This window comes from Rhinoraja longicauda, chromosome 11, assembly GCF_053455715.1.
Source record: "Rhinoraja longicauda isolate Sanriku21f chromosome 11, sRhiLon1.1, whole genome shotgun sequence".
Taxonomy (NCBI): Eukaryota; Metazoa; Chordata; class Chondrichthyes; order Rajiformes; family Arhynchobatidae; genus Rhinoraja; species Rhinoraja longicauda.
In genome coordinates this window covers 50,997,151-51,012,306 of record NC_135963.1, presented here as the reverse complement: position 1 = coordinate 51,012,306, position 15,156 = coordinate 50,997,151, and the positions used below count along the sequence as shown (strand labels likewise).

Below are 15,156 nucleotides of genomic sequence, written 5' to 3'. Positions count from 1 at the left end.
CAAATGAAATACCATTATGGAAGTGAAAACTGGAAGTGAAGTTGTGGATCTCAGTACAAATGGAAAGAGTCTCCATTTCTCTCAAAACCTCCTTGATTGTAGGAATACATTATGTATTGATGCTGACTCTGTATTCGTCTCACTCAATGCTTTAATATATGAAGAACCTATATGAAAGGACACATCCAACATTGCAGTACGTTAATAAGCTAGAAAACAATTAGCAAAGGGCTCATGATAAATTACGAAGCATCAATTAAGACAAATTAAATTTGGGTTTTAAAAGCAGCAGATTACATGAGGAAAGGAATATGCTGAAAAACATACTCTTCTACATAGTTGTTGGGATTTCTAATAAAAGGACAACATGCAGGATATTGGGAAATACCATTTTGTTCAATTAAGCTCATTTTACTGCTAGAATTTGCTGAAACTATTTCAATTTATATTTTTAAATGAACTATACTTTAAATACTCCACCTATATCCTTCCTTTGTCCCGCCCCCCTGACATCAGACTGAAGAAGGGTCTCGACGCGAAATGTCACCCATTCCTTCTCTCCTGAGATGCTGCCTGACCTGCTGAGGTACTCCAGCATTTTGTGAATATATACTTTAAATACTAATGACCACTAACAATAACTTCCAAGAATTTCAATAGAAATGATATTTAATGGGTTTCCAGATGTGATTCAGTTTGCTTTTAATACTGTGCCTGATATTGCAAACATTTATTATTTGTTAAGGCAACATAACTTTTTTTAATGCCAATATTAAATTTGCTCTTCAATAATGTAATATTTACTTCTCCTCCTGGTAGGTTCATTTACTTTGAATCTTCAGGTGCAGCAAGCAGCCCTATATATTTTAATATATAATTCACCTGTGACTTTGACTGAAAGGAAACATTAAAAATAATCAGATTACTAGGTCTTAACACAACCTTACTCAACACCTCACGCTGCCCTAGCAAAACCGCCAGCATAATCAAGGACACGAGTGCTTCGTTACTTCTCAACCAATATCAATGAAATAACTGGCTTACTTTCACACAGAATGTAGTAGAATTCATAAACTGACTGGTACATTTGCCAAATCCATTAAATGGCTGCACATTATTTAAGGAATTTGGGGAAACATACTGCACTTTCAAAGCTTACTTTCAACATTGAGGACTCCATATTGCAAATTATGGAAATGAAAGTATAACATAGTTGTAATTTAAATGCACAAAAACTACTATAGCAAGAAAGAATTATTTTCCCTGAGACTAAAATTACAATTCATTCAGATATGACCAAGAATCCTATTCCACATCCCAATTTCCATCAGCTGACGAAGGCCCTAATTACAAAGAACACCAGACTGATGAAAAACCAACCAAGGTGTTTCCTGTTATGATGGTTTTAAAAAAAATGTCCGATTCTTCACTGAAAGAAAATGCATTTCCTTTCCAATGGGCTTTGAAGGGCTTTTATGCCAGTTACATTATTTAGAAACTGAACTAATGTGTTACTAAGAGTTGTGGTACACTACCAGTATTTCGTTATTTTCCATATTTTACATAGCTAACTGCATATTACAACTCAGGAGGCCATTCAGTCATCAGATCCATGATGGTCCCTTCAAAGAAATCCCATCAGTCCCACTCCTCCTTTCATTTTCCCTGCAGCCATGCAACCAATTCTGTCACAAAAAGCATTTTGGTCCTATTATGTAGTTGCATGAAGGATAATTTATTTTACCCAATTAGCCTAATCATGTGTAGGAAGAAACTGCAGATGTTGGTTTACACCGAAGATAGACACAAAATGATGGAGTAACCCAGTGGGTCAGGCAGCATCTCTGGAGAAAAGGAATAGGGAACGTTTCATATCGAGACCCATCCCGTCTGAAGAAGGGTCTCGACATGAAACGTCCCCTATTCCTTTTCTCCAGAGATGCTGCCTGACCCGCTGAGTTACTCCAGCATTTTGTGTCTACCTTTGGCCTAATGATGCATCTTTGAGATGTGCAACAAAAACACTACAGTCAAGAGATGAACGTGCAACCACGATCGGGATCAAATGTGAATCCCAGGAACTGTGAGGTAGCGAGCTAGCTAGTTTTATCTTGTTTTTTTGTATTTTTAATTATAATTTTAGTTATCCCTGTCCATAAACAAACAAGCTCCACTTTAGGTTTCATATTTTGAATGATTGCTGTTAAAGAGAGCTCCAGTCAGTTATATGCTTCTGTTAACTAGTTGCAGGAGAAAGAATTTCAGTGTCATTATTGACAACCCAATGGAAAGTTACCTGGAATTTAGAACGATGAGAGGGGATCTTATTGAAACATAAAAGATTATTAAGGGATTGGACACGCTAGATGCAGGAATCATGTTTCCGATGTTGGGGGAGTCCAGAACCAGGGGCCACAGTTTAAAAATAAGGGGTAGGCCATTTAGAACGGGGATGAGGAAGAACTTTTTCACTCAGAGAGTTGTGAATCTCTGTGGAAGTCTCTGCCTCAGAAGGCAGTGGAGGCCAATTCTCTGGATGCTTTCAAGAGAGAGTTAGATAGAGCTCTTATAGATAGCGGAGTCAAGGGATATGGGGAGAAGGCAGGAACGGGGTACTGATTGTGGATGATCAGCCATGATCACAGTGAATGGTAGCGCTGGCGCGTAGGGCCGAATGGCCTACTCCTGCACCTATTGTCTATTGAACTAAGATGTTACCATTAGAGCCCACAGCATCTTGAGCAGCATTTAATTATAAGCTCAAAGTGCCACAGCTATATTTGAAACACATATCGTAATACAACTCCTGGATCTTGGCCTTGGGGCCTCCATTTGTAACTGGCTTCTCTGCTTCATGATTGACTAACCTCAGTCGGTTAAATCGGTCAGAACATTTTCTCCACTCCAACCCTCAACACTGGTGCTCTTTGGGGTTTTGTGCCCAGTCTGTCTACCCATGACTGTGTGGCCAATTACAACACAACTTGATCTTAAAGTTCGCTCGTGATACTATTGTTGTTGGCCGGATCAAGAACGATGATGAGGAAAAAGTTGGAGAACCCTTAAAGTTAGCAAGACAAAAGAGTCAATTCTTGACCCAAAGAGCGGAGAGGTGAACACAACCCATCCTCGTCAATGGATTTGCTATAGAAATGGTTGATAGCTTCAAGTTCATTGGCATCCATAATACTAGCAAGCTAACCTAATCCCTTTATATTGATACAGTGATCAAAAACATACATCAGCACATTAACTCTCTTTGGCTTCTGCGAAGATTCGGAATGTCCTCGAGGATTTTCTAGAACATATACAGATTTGTGATAGAAAGTATTCTAACGTGATGCTCTCAGTCTGATAGGGCAAAACTCAACCACCCGAATGCGCATAGTGTGGTGAACAGAGGCCAGTCCACCACAGGCTTGTCACTTCCTTCCATCCCATCCATCATCATGGTGTGTTGCATCAGGAAGACTAGAAGCATCGTCAAGAATGCCAGGCACTGGCTATTCTTTTTTCCCTCTTCTATCCTCTGGAAGAAGGTACAGTAGCTTGAATGTTTGGATGTGTAGATGGCAGATAAACATCTTCCCCACTGATTCCTGAACCGTTCACCTCTTTCGCACCCCATTCCCAGAGGCGATGCCGTGTAATCGTATTATTTTGTACACCACTTCAGTTTGCATTACAATCTTTGCACCATTCTCCTGTTTTGGATATCGTATTGTATATCATTATTCATGCGAACAAGGAATGTCATTAGGCCTGGGCCTATATGACAATAAACTAATCTGAATGCGACCTGAATTTCAGAGAAACGTGACAAAAATAGTCAAGATTTCCAAGCACAAATGGATGCAAAATGGATTGCACAAACAATGGGATGGTTTGAAACACAGGTCAATCTCTTCCACTACGACAGAAGGAGCTGCATTTCTGACATAAAATATTTGTGTGCACACCATAATATATGTTTCAACATAAGGATCAGGAAGGCAGTGGAGGCCAATTCTCTGAAAGCATTCAAGAGAGAGCTAGATAGAGCTCTTAAGGACAGTAGAGTCAGGGGGTATGGGGAGAAGGCAGGAACGGGGTACTGATTGAGAATGATCAGCCATGATCACATTAAATGGCGGTGCTGGCTCGAAGGGCCGAATGGCCTACTCCTGCACCTGTTGTCTATTGTCTAAGAGCAGTAGGTAACACGATTGCTTAAATTACTCTGTCATTCATTAGATCATGATTAATCCAACTTCTACTCCACTTTCCTGCCTCTTCTTCACAACTTTAAACTTTCCTATACTCCAGCTTTTTGCGTCTATTTTCAAGTATAGGCCAATCTTGTTCAATTTCATGAGATTACCCTTTTATCCAAGTAAAGCACTTTTATCCAAACTGGATGCCAATTGGTGCCCAAGAGGTGCAGTATCAACCAATTTCTAAAACTGTATACTTCAGATATTTAAATATTTTCTACCCCATGTTATAGAATTAGGAGCGTTATTTGGTCTTTACACTTTGAAAGGATTAAAGTGCATTGAGAACTAAAGAGAGAGCAAGAGACTAAACTCTTACTTTGTTGTAAACTGTATGATGCTTTCATCTTAAGCCACAAAGATGGTAATTCATAATGCTCGAATAATTGTGATTGTAAAGCATATTAAATGGTGCATATCAAATTAAAAGGTTGTAAAAAATGTCCTAGTTTAAAAAAAAGTTTTATTTTATTTTGCCAATACAAACTATAATCAGGATCATTATTGAGAAGAAAATCAATATTTTGTTCTTCAAATTTTCTACAAAACTGTACATAAAACTAATATATTCACAATCATCTCATAGCCGGAGTCTTACCAGGTAACCTATCAGTTTTAGTTCATTTTCCTTTGAAAATCCCTCTTTCCAGTAAAACATTTACTTACATATTGAACTTAGCAACTTAATACATAGCACAAGAACCCATTATTATATCGGCAGGTGTTAAATTTCAAAAGCACTTTTCACAACGGGTAACCGTCATGCTGAGATTTATACCCACTCAGCAAATTGTGATAGAAAACCAAGCTCTTTTAAGCAAAGACTGCATCTTAAATCTATGAATGACTTGTACAAAAGTACATTAATATATTGTTAAAAAAAACCTAAATATATTCAACCATGAGGTGAAACAGAATGGTGATGGCCTGTTATTGCAGTTTGTTGCTGTACTATCTGCTAACACTTGAAACAGTGCACAAATCAAGTCAAACTAAATGACTAATAATACCAGTGACCACAAAGGGACCACAGCTGTTTATAATGTACTAGACCAAGTGGACCCGTTGGGCCCAAACCTCTGATAATATTAATCTAGACATTTATTTGTAATACACAGATAATTTTACACCTTGCATTGAACAAGAAATATTATAAGATACATACATCGTCCAAGTACAAACTGATTAATAAATGCAAATTTCATTTGCTCTGTGATGAAGTGGGGAATGAGAAAAAATTGTTGCTTATGTAAATAAAAATTAACTTTTCAGAAGTATTTTGTTTTTGCAGATGTATTATGGAAAGTTTGATCTGTGATTGGATTTATTCAGATCATGAAATAGATGGCTGCAGTTTTTCAAATCGACAAAGCATATGCAAGAAGGATTTACCTGTAGACCGCAACATCCGACTGCATTTAATATTGAAGCATTGTGTACAACACAATACTGTATTCCTGCTTTGACTGCTCGCAAAACTAGATCACTGTGTGTTGTTGCCCTGCAAGAGAACAGACAATGTGGTGGAATGAATGCACAAAGTGACACAGGGCCACTATTCCCACATACCATTCAGTTCCTTATTCCCGATCTAATCAAATTTTAGCAAAAATCTACCACAGGTTTCTGTCGAAAAGTGAACTATTTCCACTTTAAACTACATCATAATCTTCCTTCCTTTATTTGATCTTCCTTAGAAATCATAAACATGCAATCTATAATGTCTAAAATATCTAAGATATTCCACCACATGTACAATAGTCAATACCCCCTTCATAATCCTTAATTATCCAGTATTAGTGTTCGAAATCGGGTAGGCAGAGTGCAAATATTCAATGCTTCGCGATTATCGCCTTTGAAATTTAAGGAGTATCATGCAGAACCTCCTGGAACTGATTATATGGGTGGACAAAATCCATGAACTCTTCTCTTTTCATTATTTCTTGTTTATTTTATTTAAACTTAGGAGCTAAATGAAACTCCTCCAAGAATCATCATGCAAGCATCACCAAAATGAAATGATTGGGCAGAAAACAATAAGGAAAGAAACGGCAAATGTTTCAGTACAAAAAACATATCGTCAAGATACAGTGGTAGCCAATGATGTACAATGATCACCAAAAACATCACACAATTCCTGACAACCATGACCTTAGTCCCAGTAGCAAACCCAAACTATGACATTTATGTCTTTCAAAAATTTCAGTCACAATTTATGAAACACCATGTGTCAAACAATATAATCTCATTTCTATAATTGGGGTTACACCAAATACTTCCTAGACAGGTGCTCAAATATAACTGCACTTCATTCATATAAATAAAAGCACTTTCAGCACTTTCGTTTATTAGAATTCCAGTGTGGTAAGTTTCATTGACCAGAAATGTTACAATTTTCCTCATCAGATTTACAACTCGCATTGCTTTCCTCTGATCACATCCACAAACCATACTGCTTTGTGTAGGAAGGAACTGCAGATGCTGGTTTCAACCGAAGAAAGACACAAAATGCTGGAGTAACACAGGCAGCATCTCTGGAGAGAAGGAATGGGTGATGTTTCGGGTCGAGATCCTTCGGGTAACAAAGGAAGTTTCATTCATTTACCCTTGTTAATCTGCTGTTTAAAGCTTGATTTGTCCTTTCCTACAACCATAGCGCTCTTATAAACACCATTTGCATTTTAATGTTTCATCGAAAAGTGTTTAACTAGAAGACTAGTTAAATGTCAGACTTGTAGCAACAGACATAAGTTGAATTGATAGTCTACAGCTCCTGTTCTGAGAATACAATTTCCCACAAAGATACCAAATAGAAATATAAAGAATGTCTTGTAGGTTTGGGAGTGGTAAATGCCTTAAAACAATAGTTTGTGGTGTGCAAGGCTGAGTGACCAAAGAGTAAAGGTTGATTTAATGAAGGACAGATTTAGAAAATAAATCACAATAATCTATTTACAGATATGACTAGAAGAATGTCAGGAAACAAATATAACACAATACCCATTTAAAAAATAACTAACTGCTAAATCAGTAAAACTGATAATCTGCCATGGAACAATTTGGAAATATCAATGCTTCAGTTTGGCACGCCAGGCAACAAATACTGTGCTTCCTTATCTCTCAGCAGGGCCCTGGTTCCTGCACTCCCAGTCTCCACTGCTCCATATCCACTCACCAGTCCTATCCTGTACTCTATTTCCACTTACTGGAGCTCCTGTTCCTGTGCTCTATTACCACTCAGTGGGACTCCATATACTGCGCTCCCTGTCCACTCACTGGGTCCCATTGGGTACACTCCATTTCCTCTAACTGGGGCGCCACTTTACATACTCCCTTTCAACATCTGGATCAGTGGAAATTTTATTCGAAAAATGCATAGTATCTAAAAAAGGTGAATAAAAAACCTATAAACAAGGAGCTGCAGATGCTGGTTTACAAAAAATACATAAAGTGCTGAATTAACTCTTTAGGTCAGGCTGCATCTGTGGAGAACATGTGTAGGTGACGTTTCAGATCGGGACCCTTCATCAGACTCGATAGATGACGTTTCGATGACTGAAGAGTCTGAAGGGTCCCGATCCGAAAGGTCATTTATCATTGTTCCACAGAGATGCTGCCTGACATGCTGAGATACTCCAGTACTTTGTGTCATTTTTGAATTAAAAGGGTGTCGAAGTGTCAATAGAAATAACATCAAATAAGTTAGAACATCAAATAGGTTAGAAAATCAGTCTCAAGAAGGGGCTCGACCCGAAACGTCACCCATTCCTTCTTTCCAGAGATGCTGCCTGTCCCGACTTAAACCATCTGCAGTTCTTTCCTACATAGGTTAGAAAATCTGACAGACTGGCACCAAAGCATGCTGGATTATCAGAGAAGATGGTTGAAAAAGGGAAGGTAAGAAGATAGTTGGTAAAATAATTACGTTGGAATATAGTTGGGTAGTCAGGAACATAATTTCAGTTAAATATGTTGAAATGTGACTGGAGCATGCTTCCTCAAAAAAAACATTTGACCAACAGACCAATCAATTCCTGAAAAAGGAATGAACACTACTTTAATTGTACTATTCCCTTTGTATTTTCTATTATTATTTGTTGTATAGCTAGAAATAATTCACTGGATATTCAGAACTGCACCCAAATGTATGGATCAGGACTCCACTGGAATGAGAAATAACTGATAAATTAGTACTATTCTTAAATTAAAACGATGAAATATATCCCTAGTTTTCCTATGTTTAGGTGAATTCCTGACATAGTTAACAACTTACTTACCCAAATGGATCTCCTACGACAAGAAAGGCAACGTCGTTTTCAGCAGCATCCCTTAAAATGTCATCAGCTTCTTGTTCAACCATCTCTCTTTCTGCAATTATCAGTTCACGACCATAAAACTCCTCCTACAAATGAAATTGAGCATAAATATATTTAGCAATGATTTTCCCATTCAGACTGTGTTTAGGCCTATCAGTCTGGCGTTTATGTTGATCATATTGAGCTAATTCTACTGAGTTGATAACTTAATTGCATCCAGTTGCTAAAGGCTATTATTTTTGCCACAACCTGTCCTAAATCATTATTGTTAAATGTTACCTGTAAAATATAGCTCGCAAGTAATAATGAGACGATGAGGCAAGAAGCCTAAATCTGCACTGGCAATGGAGAGAGGTGCTAATTGACAATTGAATCAACCTCTCCTGCACTTTTAAAGTAACAACATTAGGAAGTTAAAAAAAAGAATATACTCATAACCGAAGGACAAATGGGTTTGGGAATGCCACCTGCATTTTACTCTTTAAACTCATAACACTGGGATCATAGAAACAATTTCTCAAAACATCACATCCACCCTGGCTATTAATTACTTAGTATACAGCAGGGAAGGCAAACCAAGACCCTTTATGGTTTTATGGTGCAGATTTGTCAGTTTAACCAAAGATAATAGAGCGGAGCAAGATGGACCACTCCGTTGAAATCGCATATACTGAAGTGTAGTACGCAAAGGAGCGGAACGTCTGCCATTTAAGCAAAACCCGCCGATGGCTATGCCTCTCGCAGTGTAATCAGTGTTGTGGGGAAACAGTATGTGTGATGATATCATTAAAATACTGATTGATGAGAAATACTGATAGATGAGAAAATATCTCATCTATCAACTCACATTTTTTTGTTATTTTTATTTTAAAATGTTTTCCCCCTGCTTAATTTCTCTCATTTTATTATTTCTTACTGTTTCTGCCCATTTCCCTCCCTTCCTTCCTCCCCAGCCCCCTCTTTTGTGCAGTTTCCCTTGTTTTGCTCAAACACACCCTGCACAAATTTAACTTATTATATATATATATATGATTATATATATATAGATGAATGTGTGTTTGTGTGTGTGTGTGTGTGTGAGAGACAAGATAGAGATAAATAGATCTCACAGTTCCTTCTCATGGATCAGAAGCAACTTTGATTTAAAGCAACGCTCTATTTCTCTCTTCATCTTATTTTTCACGTGATTTACATAAACCAAAAAGAGACGATTCGACGTTTATGTATGAATGTACGCACACACACACATCTCTAGTTTCTCTCTTGTGATTTCCTCTAATTACTTGTTTTGCAACCTTTTTCTTTCAATATCTATCTATCTATCTATCTATCTATCTATCTATCTATCTATCTATCTATCTATCTATCTATCTATCTATCTATCTATCTATCTATCTATCTATCTATCTATCGATAGACAATAGGTGCAGGAGTAGGCCATTTGGCCCTTCGAGCCAGCACCGCCATTCAATGTGATCATGGCTGATCATTCTCAATCAGTACCCCGTTCCTGCCTTCTCCCCATACCCCCTGACTCCACTATCCGTAAGAGCACTATCTAGCTCTCTCTTGAATGCATTCAGAGAATTGGCCTCCACTGCCTTCTGAGGCAGAGAATTCCAGATTCATAACTCTCACATGGTTCAATAGCTTAGAACCATGTGCTAGGAAGTGTGTGCATGACATATATATATATATATCAGTCATGCACACATTTCTCAGCACATGGTTCTCCCTATCATGATCACTGTTCTCTCACATACATTTCATTAGAGCCTACCCATACACATTCGCAATCAGTGACATCAAACTTATTTCCAGAAATCCTAATCCTAAAATAACTATGAACACATGTCAAGATAATGTTTTCATTCTATATTAGTGTAATAAAATGTAATGCATACATACCTACACTGATACAGAAGTGCTAGCTTGAGACATGAATAATGTACTTTGCTGCCATAGTTTAGTTTTGAATTTAACATATAATTGAGGGGGTCGGTGCAATATAGTGCTAACCCTCACTTTTGTGAAAAATGAGTTACATGTATAACACGATCCTTGCCCACTACCCTACAACCTGTAAAAATTTCATATTTAAATTCAACCGATAAGTTGTTCAAATAACATAGGCACCTTCTTGTTTTCTTTTGTGATTTATAGATTTTTCAAATGTGAATATCTCATAACGACACATTTGTGGGTGAGCAGTATATTGCACCAACCCCCTTCAATTTTACATTCAAAAATGAACTTCATAAACAAGGATAACAGTTTTTATTTCTGTCATTCATGGTAAGATTTACATCATTTTGTGTGTGAGATATACAGGGTTCCACTGTTTCACATATCAGCTAACCAATGAAAAGATCAGGTCCTGATTTATACCAGCTCTTCACCTTACCCCCCTTGTCTGAAGAAGGGTCCCAACCTGAAACATCACCCATCCTTTGTCTGAAGAAGGGTCCCAACCTGAAACATCACCCATCCTTTTTCTCCAGAGATGCTGCCTGGCCCGGTGATTTACTCCAACACTGTGTCTATTTGAATTGGATTCATGCTTCTGTACCACGACAGGTAGCATTGGTCATTTTAGTGGCAATCAAGGGTTTTTAACTAATCAATTCATCAATTCAAATTTCCTTGGCTCTAAGTATTAAGTTAAATGTATTTTCAATTATATTGTGGATACAGTAGAGTTCTATTGTTTGCAAATGCCTAATCTCTGCTTCCATGACTTTTAAAAATAAAACAAAAAGAGATACAGCTCGTGGAGGTGAAATTAAAATTAACAGAGAAAGCAAAGAAGCACAGTTCATTAAATATGATCAACTGGCCAGATACAGAAAGAGTGGATCTCTCGTGCAAATATTCAATCCAAAGTTTAAAGATCACGAAGCAGCAACTCTTCCAAGAAATAGTTATAAATGTCAACTATCAACTTATCCAAAAAGTTGAACAAAAATAATTGTTTGCAAACATTTTATATGCGAAGAAATCGCAGAGTTATGAACATTGCCCAGTCTAGCACACAGAATCTGCCTACTAAAATGGTGCTGAAATTTACTCATGCCCTACTACGGTTTTTAAAGTCGAGTGGTCTATCTTGCTCCTCTAGGATCTTTGTGTTTAACTGAGCTACAGATAAAATCTGTAATATTATTTCTGCATTGTTCTTTTTGTACTATGAAACGTGGTTATTTACATGCTTTCTCTCAGAATAAATTAAGTTTCCAACATTTCTAGCAGCTTTGCTACTTAAGGACAAATGCTTGCAATCCATTAAGATCAGCCACAGTATTGGTAAGATGACAATTCCATTTTGAAGATCAAACAGCACACAACAATTTTTGAATAATTAAAAAAATAGTAACATACAGAACTGCAATGGCAGGATATTCAAACATTAAAGGTGTTGGAGAAACCCAAAGGCGTCAGCTTCCCAACAATGAGTTAGATAGAGCTCTAGGGGCTAGTGGAATCAAGGGATATGGGGAGAAGGCAGGTACAGGTTATTGATTGGGGACGATCAGCCATGATCACAATGAATGGCAGTGCTGGCTCAAAGGGCCGAATGGCCTCCTCCTGCACCTATTTTCTATGTTTCTATGTTAATATTCACAGAATTATAATCAGGAACAGGAAGAATGACTGGGGTTCTTCAGCACATTGGGGTGACTGTTACAGCCTTTCTACTTTGAACAGCCAATGAGTACCCTTTTAATGAGAACAGCACGGTACCATAGTGAATGATGCACCACCAACCTAAATAATGTAGGACACTTCAAAACTCCTTTTTTACATCTTGGTCTCTACTTAACAGTGACAGAATGGAGTAAGCATAGTCAAAGTGGTTTGTTATCCACTCAAGGACAAAAGAGTGAATTTATACGTAGAGCAATAGGAATTAGGTGAGTTCCTTAATGAGTATTAAGTCCTACGGAACCCCTGTTGGTTGGTAAATTGTATCCAAAACTGGCTTGGTCAAAGACAGAATGTGGTGATGAGAAAGTGTTTTTTCTTACTTGTGGTCTGTCACCAGCAGTGTTCTGCAAAGATCAGTGCTGGGACATTTGTTGTTTGTATATTTCACCTGTCATCCCACCAGCCTCTGTATCTAACACATCATCCTCCGACATTTCCATCACCTCCAACTTATCCTACCACTAATGACATCTTCCCATCTCCACCCCCTTCTTCGTTCTGCAGAGACCGCTCCCTCCGCAACTCATGAGTTCGCTCATTACTTCCCACCCAAACCATCCCCTCCCCAGGAACCGCAGGAGATGCAACACCTGCTCTTATACCTCCTCCCTCGACTCAATCCAGGGACCCCGACAGTCCTTCCAGGTGAGACCGAGGTTCACATGCACCTCGTCTAAACTCTCTACTGCATCCAGTAGGTTCATGATGTGGGCTCCTGTTCATCACCCAACAATCGTTTTGCTGAACACTAATGCTTGGACTACCAAGGCCTACTAACCATTTAAACTCCCCTTCCCATTCCCATAGTGACCGTTCTATCCTGGGCCTCCTCCAATGCTAGAGTGAGGCCATCTGCAAATTGGAGGAACAGCACCTCCTATTTCGCTTGGGTAACTTTCAAATTATTACCTTCTGCCTGACCCGCTGAATGCTTCCAGCAGTTGTTTTTTTACCAAATGGCCTTTGGTACTCAGCTAAGATTTTGATTTGATTTGAATTTACTTATCAGGTCCTTCCCAAACTACCCTCTTTTCTACATCAAGTGTGTAGCACTGTGATAAATGGAGATACTCTGCACCCAGTGTATACAGATTATTTCTTGAATGACATGGTTATTACAGCATGAAATGCAATGATATAATCAAAATGCATTCTCTTTATAATTTTATGTCTGGAGGGAATTGAGAAGATTATGAGTGTGAAGGAACTGCAGATGCTGGGTTACACCAAAGATATACACAAAATGCTGGAGTAATTCAGCGGGACAAGCAGCATCTCTGGATAGAGGGAATGGGTGACGTTTCGAGGCGAGACTTTTCTTCAGACTGAGAGTCAAGGGAGAGGGAGACATAGAGATAAGGAAGTGTATGGTGTGAAAACGAGACATGAAAGGTGATGCAGGTCAAGGAAAAGGTAGAATAGATCATTGTTAGCTAGGAGGTGACAACGAAGCATCCAGAGATAACATTTAATCAGGGGAACATTCAGAATGGTTGGAGAACTAGGAAGGGGGAGGGGGAGGGATGGAGAGAGAGGGAAAGCAAGGGTTATTTGAAGTTAGAGAGATCAATATTCATAACGCTGGGGTGTATTTATGTATGTATGATGGCCCTCACAATACAAGATTTGAAACTTTGCTCACGGGGACCTGACTTTTGTGAAAGGTGAACCATGTGCTATCTCTGCGTCTCCACGTACCAAGGCGTCTTTGCCGACACTGAGCAGGGACGTGTACGCCTCCAGGTAGACCCGGCTGCACCGCTTTACAATCTCCAGTCCTTTCACCGTGATGTCCCGGGCGTCCCCTAACCCCAAGCCGATCAAAAACAACATGCTGCTGCTGTTGTTGCTGCAGCCGCCCGCCTTGCCTCTCTTCTCTCCTCTCCACCTCTCCTCTCCTCTCCACTTCCCTTCCCTTCTCTCCTCACTACTTCTCCTCTCCTCTCCTCTATTCTCCTCTCTACTTCTCTCCACTCCACTCCTCTTCTCCCCTTCTCCCCTTCTCTCCTCCTCTCCTCTCCCTCTCCTCTCTACTTCTCTACCTCTCCTCTCCACTTCTCTTCTCTCTCCTCTCCTCTTCTCCTCTCCTCTCCTCTTCACTCCTCCCCTCTCCTCTCCTCTCCACTTCTCTCCTCTCCTCTCCTCTCTACTCCTCTCCCCTCCCCTCTCCCCGCTAGGCTCTCTTTACCGCGGGCACCGGCAACCACCTGTCCTCCTGGTGTGGGTGAGGGTGGGCCCCGTCTCCCCGGCAGCGGCGGCGGCGGGTTTACGGCACCAGGGGCCGCCGCGCTGATCTTTACGCCGTTTTGCGACGCCGTAAGCGAGGAGAAGGCCGCGGACAGACACTAACAGACGTAGACACCTGGGAATGAATGGATGAATCACAGGGGCTTGGGATTCCCACCGTGGAGTTGGCGAATGGGTTGAACATCCCAATACTGGGTCTTGGTGAGTTACTTCATGTACTTGCCTTGGCTGTGAGTACGGACTGGCTCAGTTATTGTCTCACCATCATACGTTCATAAGTATTAGAAAATAACTGCAGATGCTGGTACAAATCGAAGGTATTTATTCACAGAATGCTGGAGTAACTCTGCAGGTCAGGCAGCATCTCAGGCGACCCGAAACGTCACCCATTCCTTCTCTCCTGAGATGCTGCCTGACCTGCTGAGTTACTCCAGCATTTTGTGAATGAATACGTTCATAATTGATACGCGCAGAGTTAGGCCATTCGGGCCATCAAGTCTACTCTGCCATTCAATAATGGATGATCTGTGTCTCCCCTTCAATCCCATTCTCCCCATAACCCCTGACACCTGTACTAATCAGAATCTATCTAGCTCTGCCTTAGAAATATCCATTGACTTCCGCAGCCTTCTATG

The 15,156-nt window shown here is 39.6% G+C and overlaps 2 protein-coding genes across 6 annotated transcripts in view; one reads left to right on the top strand and one right to left on the bottom strand.

Moving 5' to 3' along the window:
* Positions 1 to 14,471, bottom strand: part of dph5 (diphthamide biosynthesis 5) — a 32,736-nt gene extending 18,265 nt beyond the window's left edge. The window contains exons 1-3 of the mRNA XM_078407697.1: positions 13,973 to 14,471; positions 8,531 to 8,655; positions 5,646 to 5,754 (exon numbers count right to left, since the gene is read on the bottom strand). Of these exons, the coding sequence (XP_078263823.1) occupies positions 5,646 to 5,754; positions 8,531 to 8,655; positions 13,973 to 14,107 (369 nt within the window). The 5' untranslated portion in view covers positions 14,108 to 14,471. The remainder of the gene's footprint in view (positions 1 to 5,645; positions 5,755 to 8,530; positions 8,656 to 13,972) is intronic.
* Positions 14,438 to 15,156, top strand: part of LOC144597909 (putative oxidoreductase ZK1290.5) — a 101,952-nt gene continuing 101,233 nt past the window's right edge. For 3 of the 5 annotated variants that reach the window (XR_013547804.1, XM_078407693.1, XM_078407696.1), the window contains exon 1: positions 14,444 to 14,722. Coding sequence is in view for 4 of the 5 variants with exons in the window: in XM_078407693.1 (XP_078263819.1) it covers positions 14,647 to 14,722 (76 nt within the window). In the remaining variant the exon portion in view is untranslated. Of the gene's footprint in view, positions 14,723 to 15,156 lie in introns of all 5 variants that reach the window. The other 2 variants (XM_078407692.1, XM_078407695.1) reach the window with 2 other exon arrangements.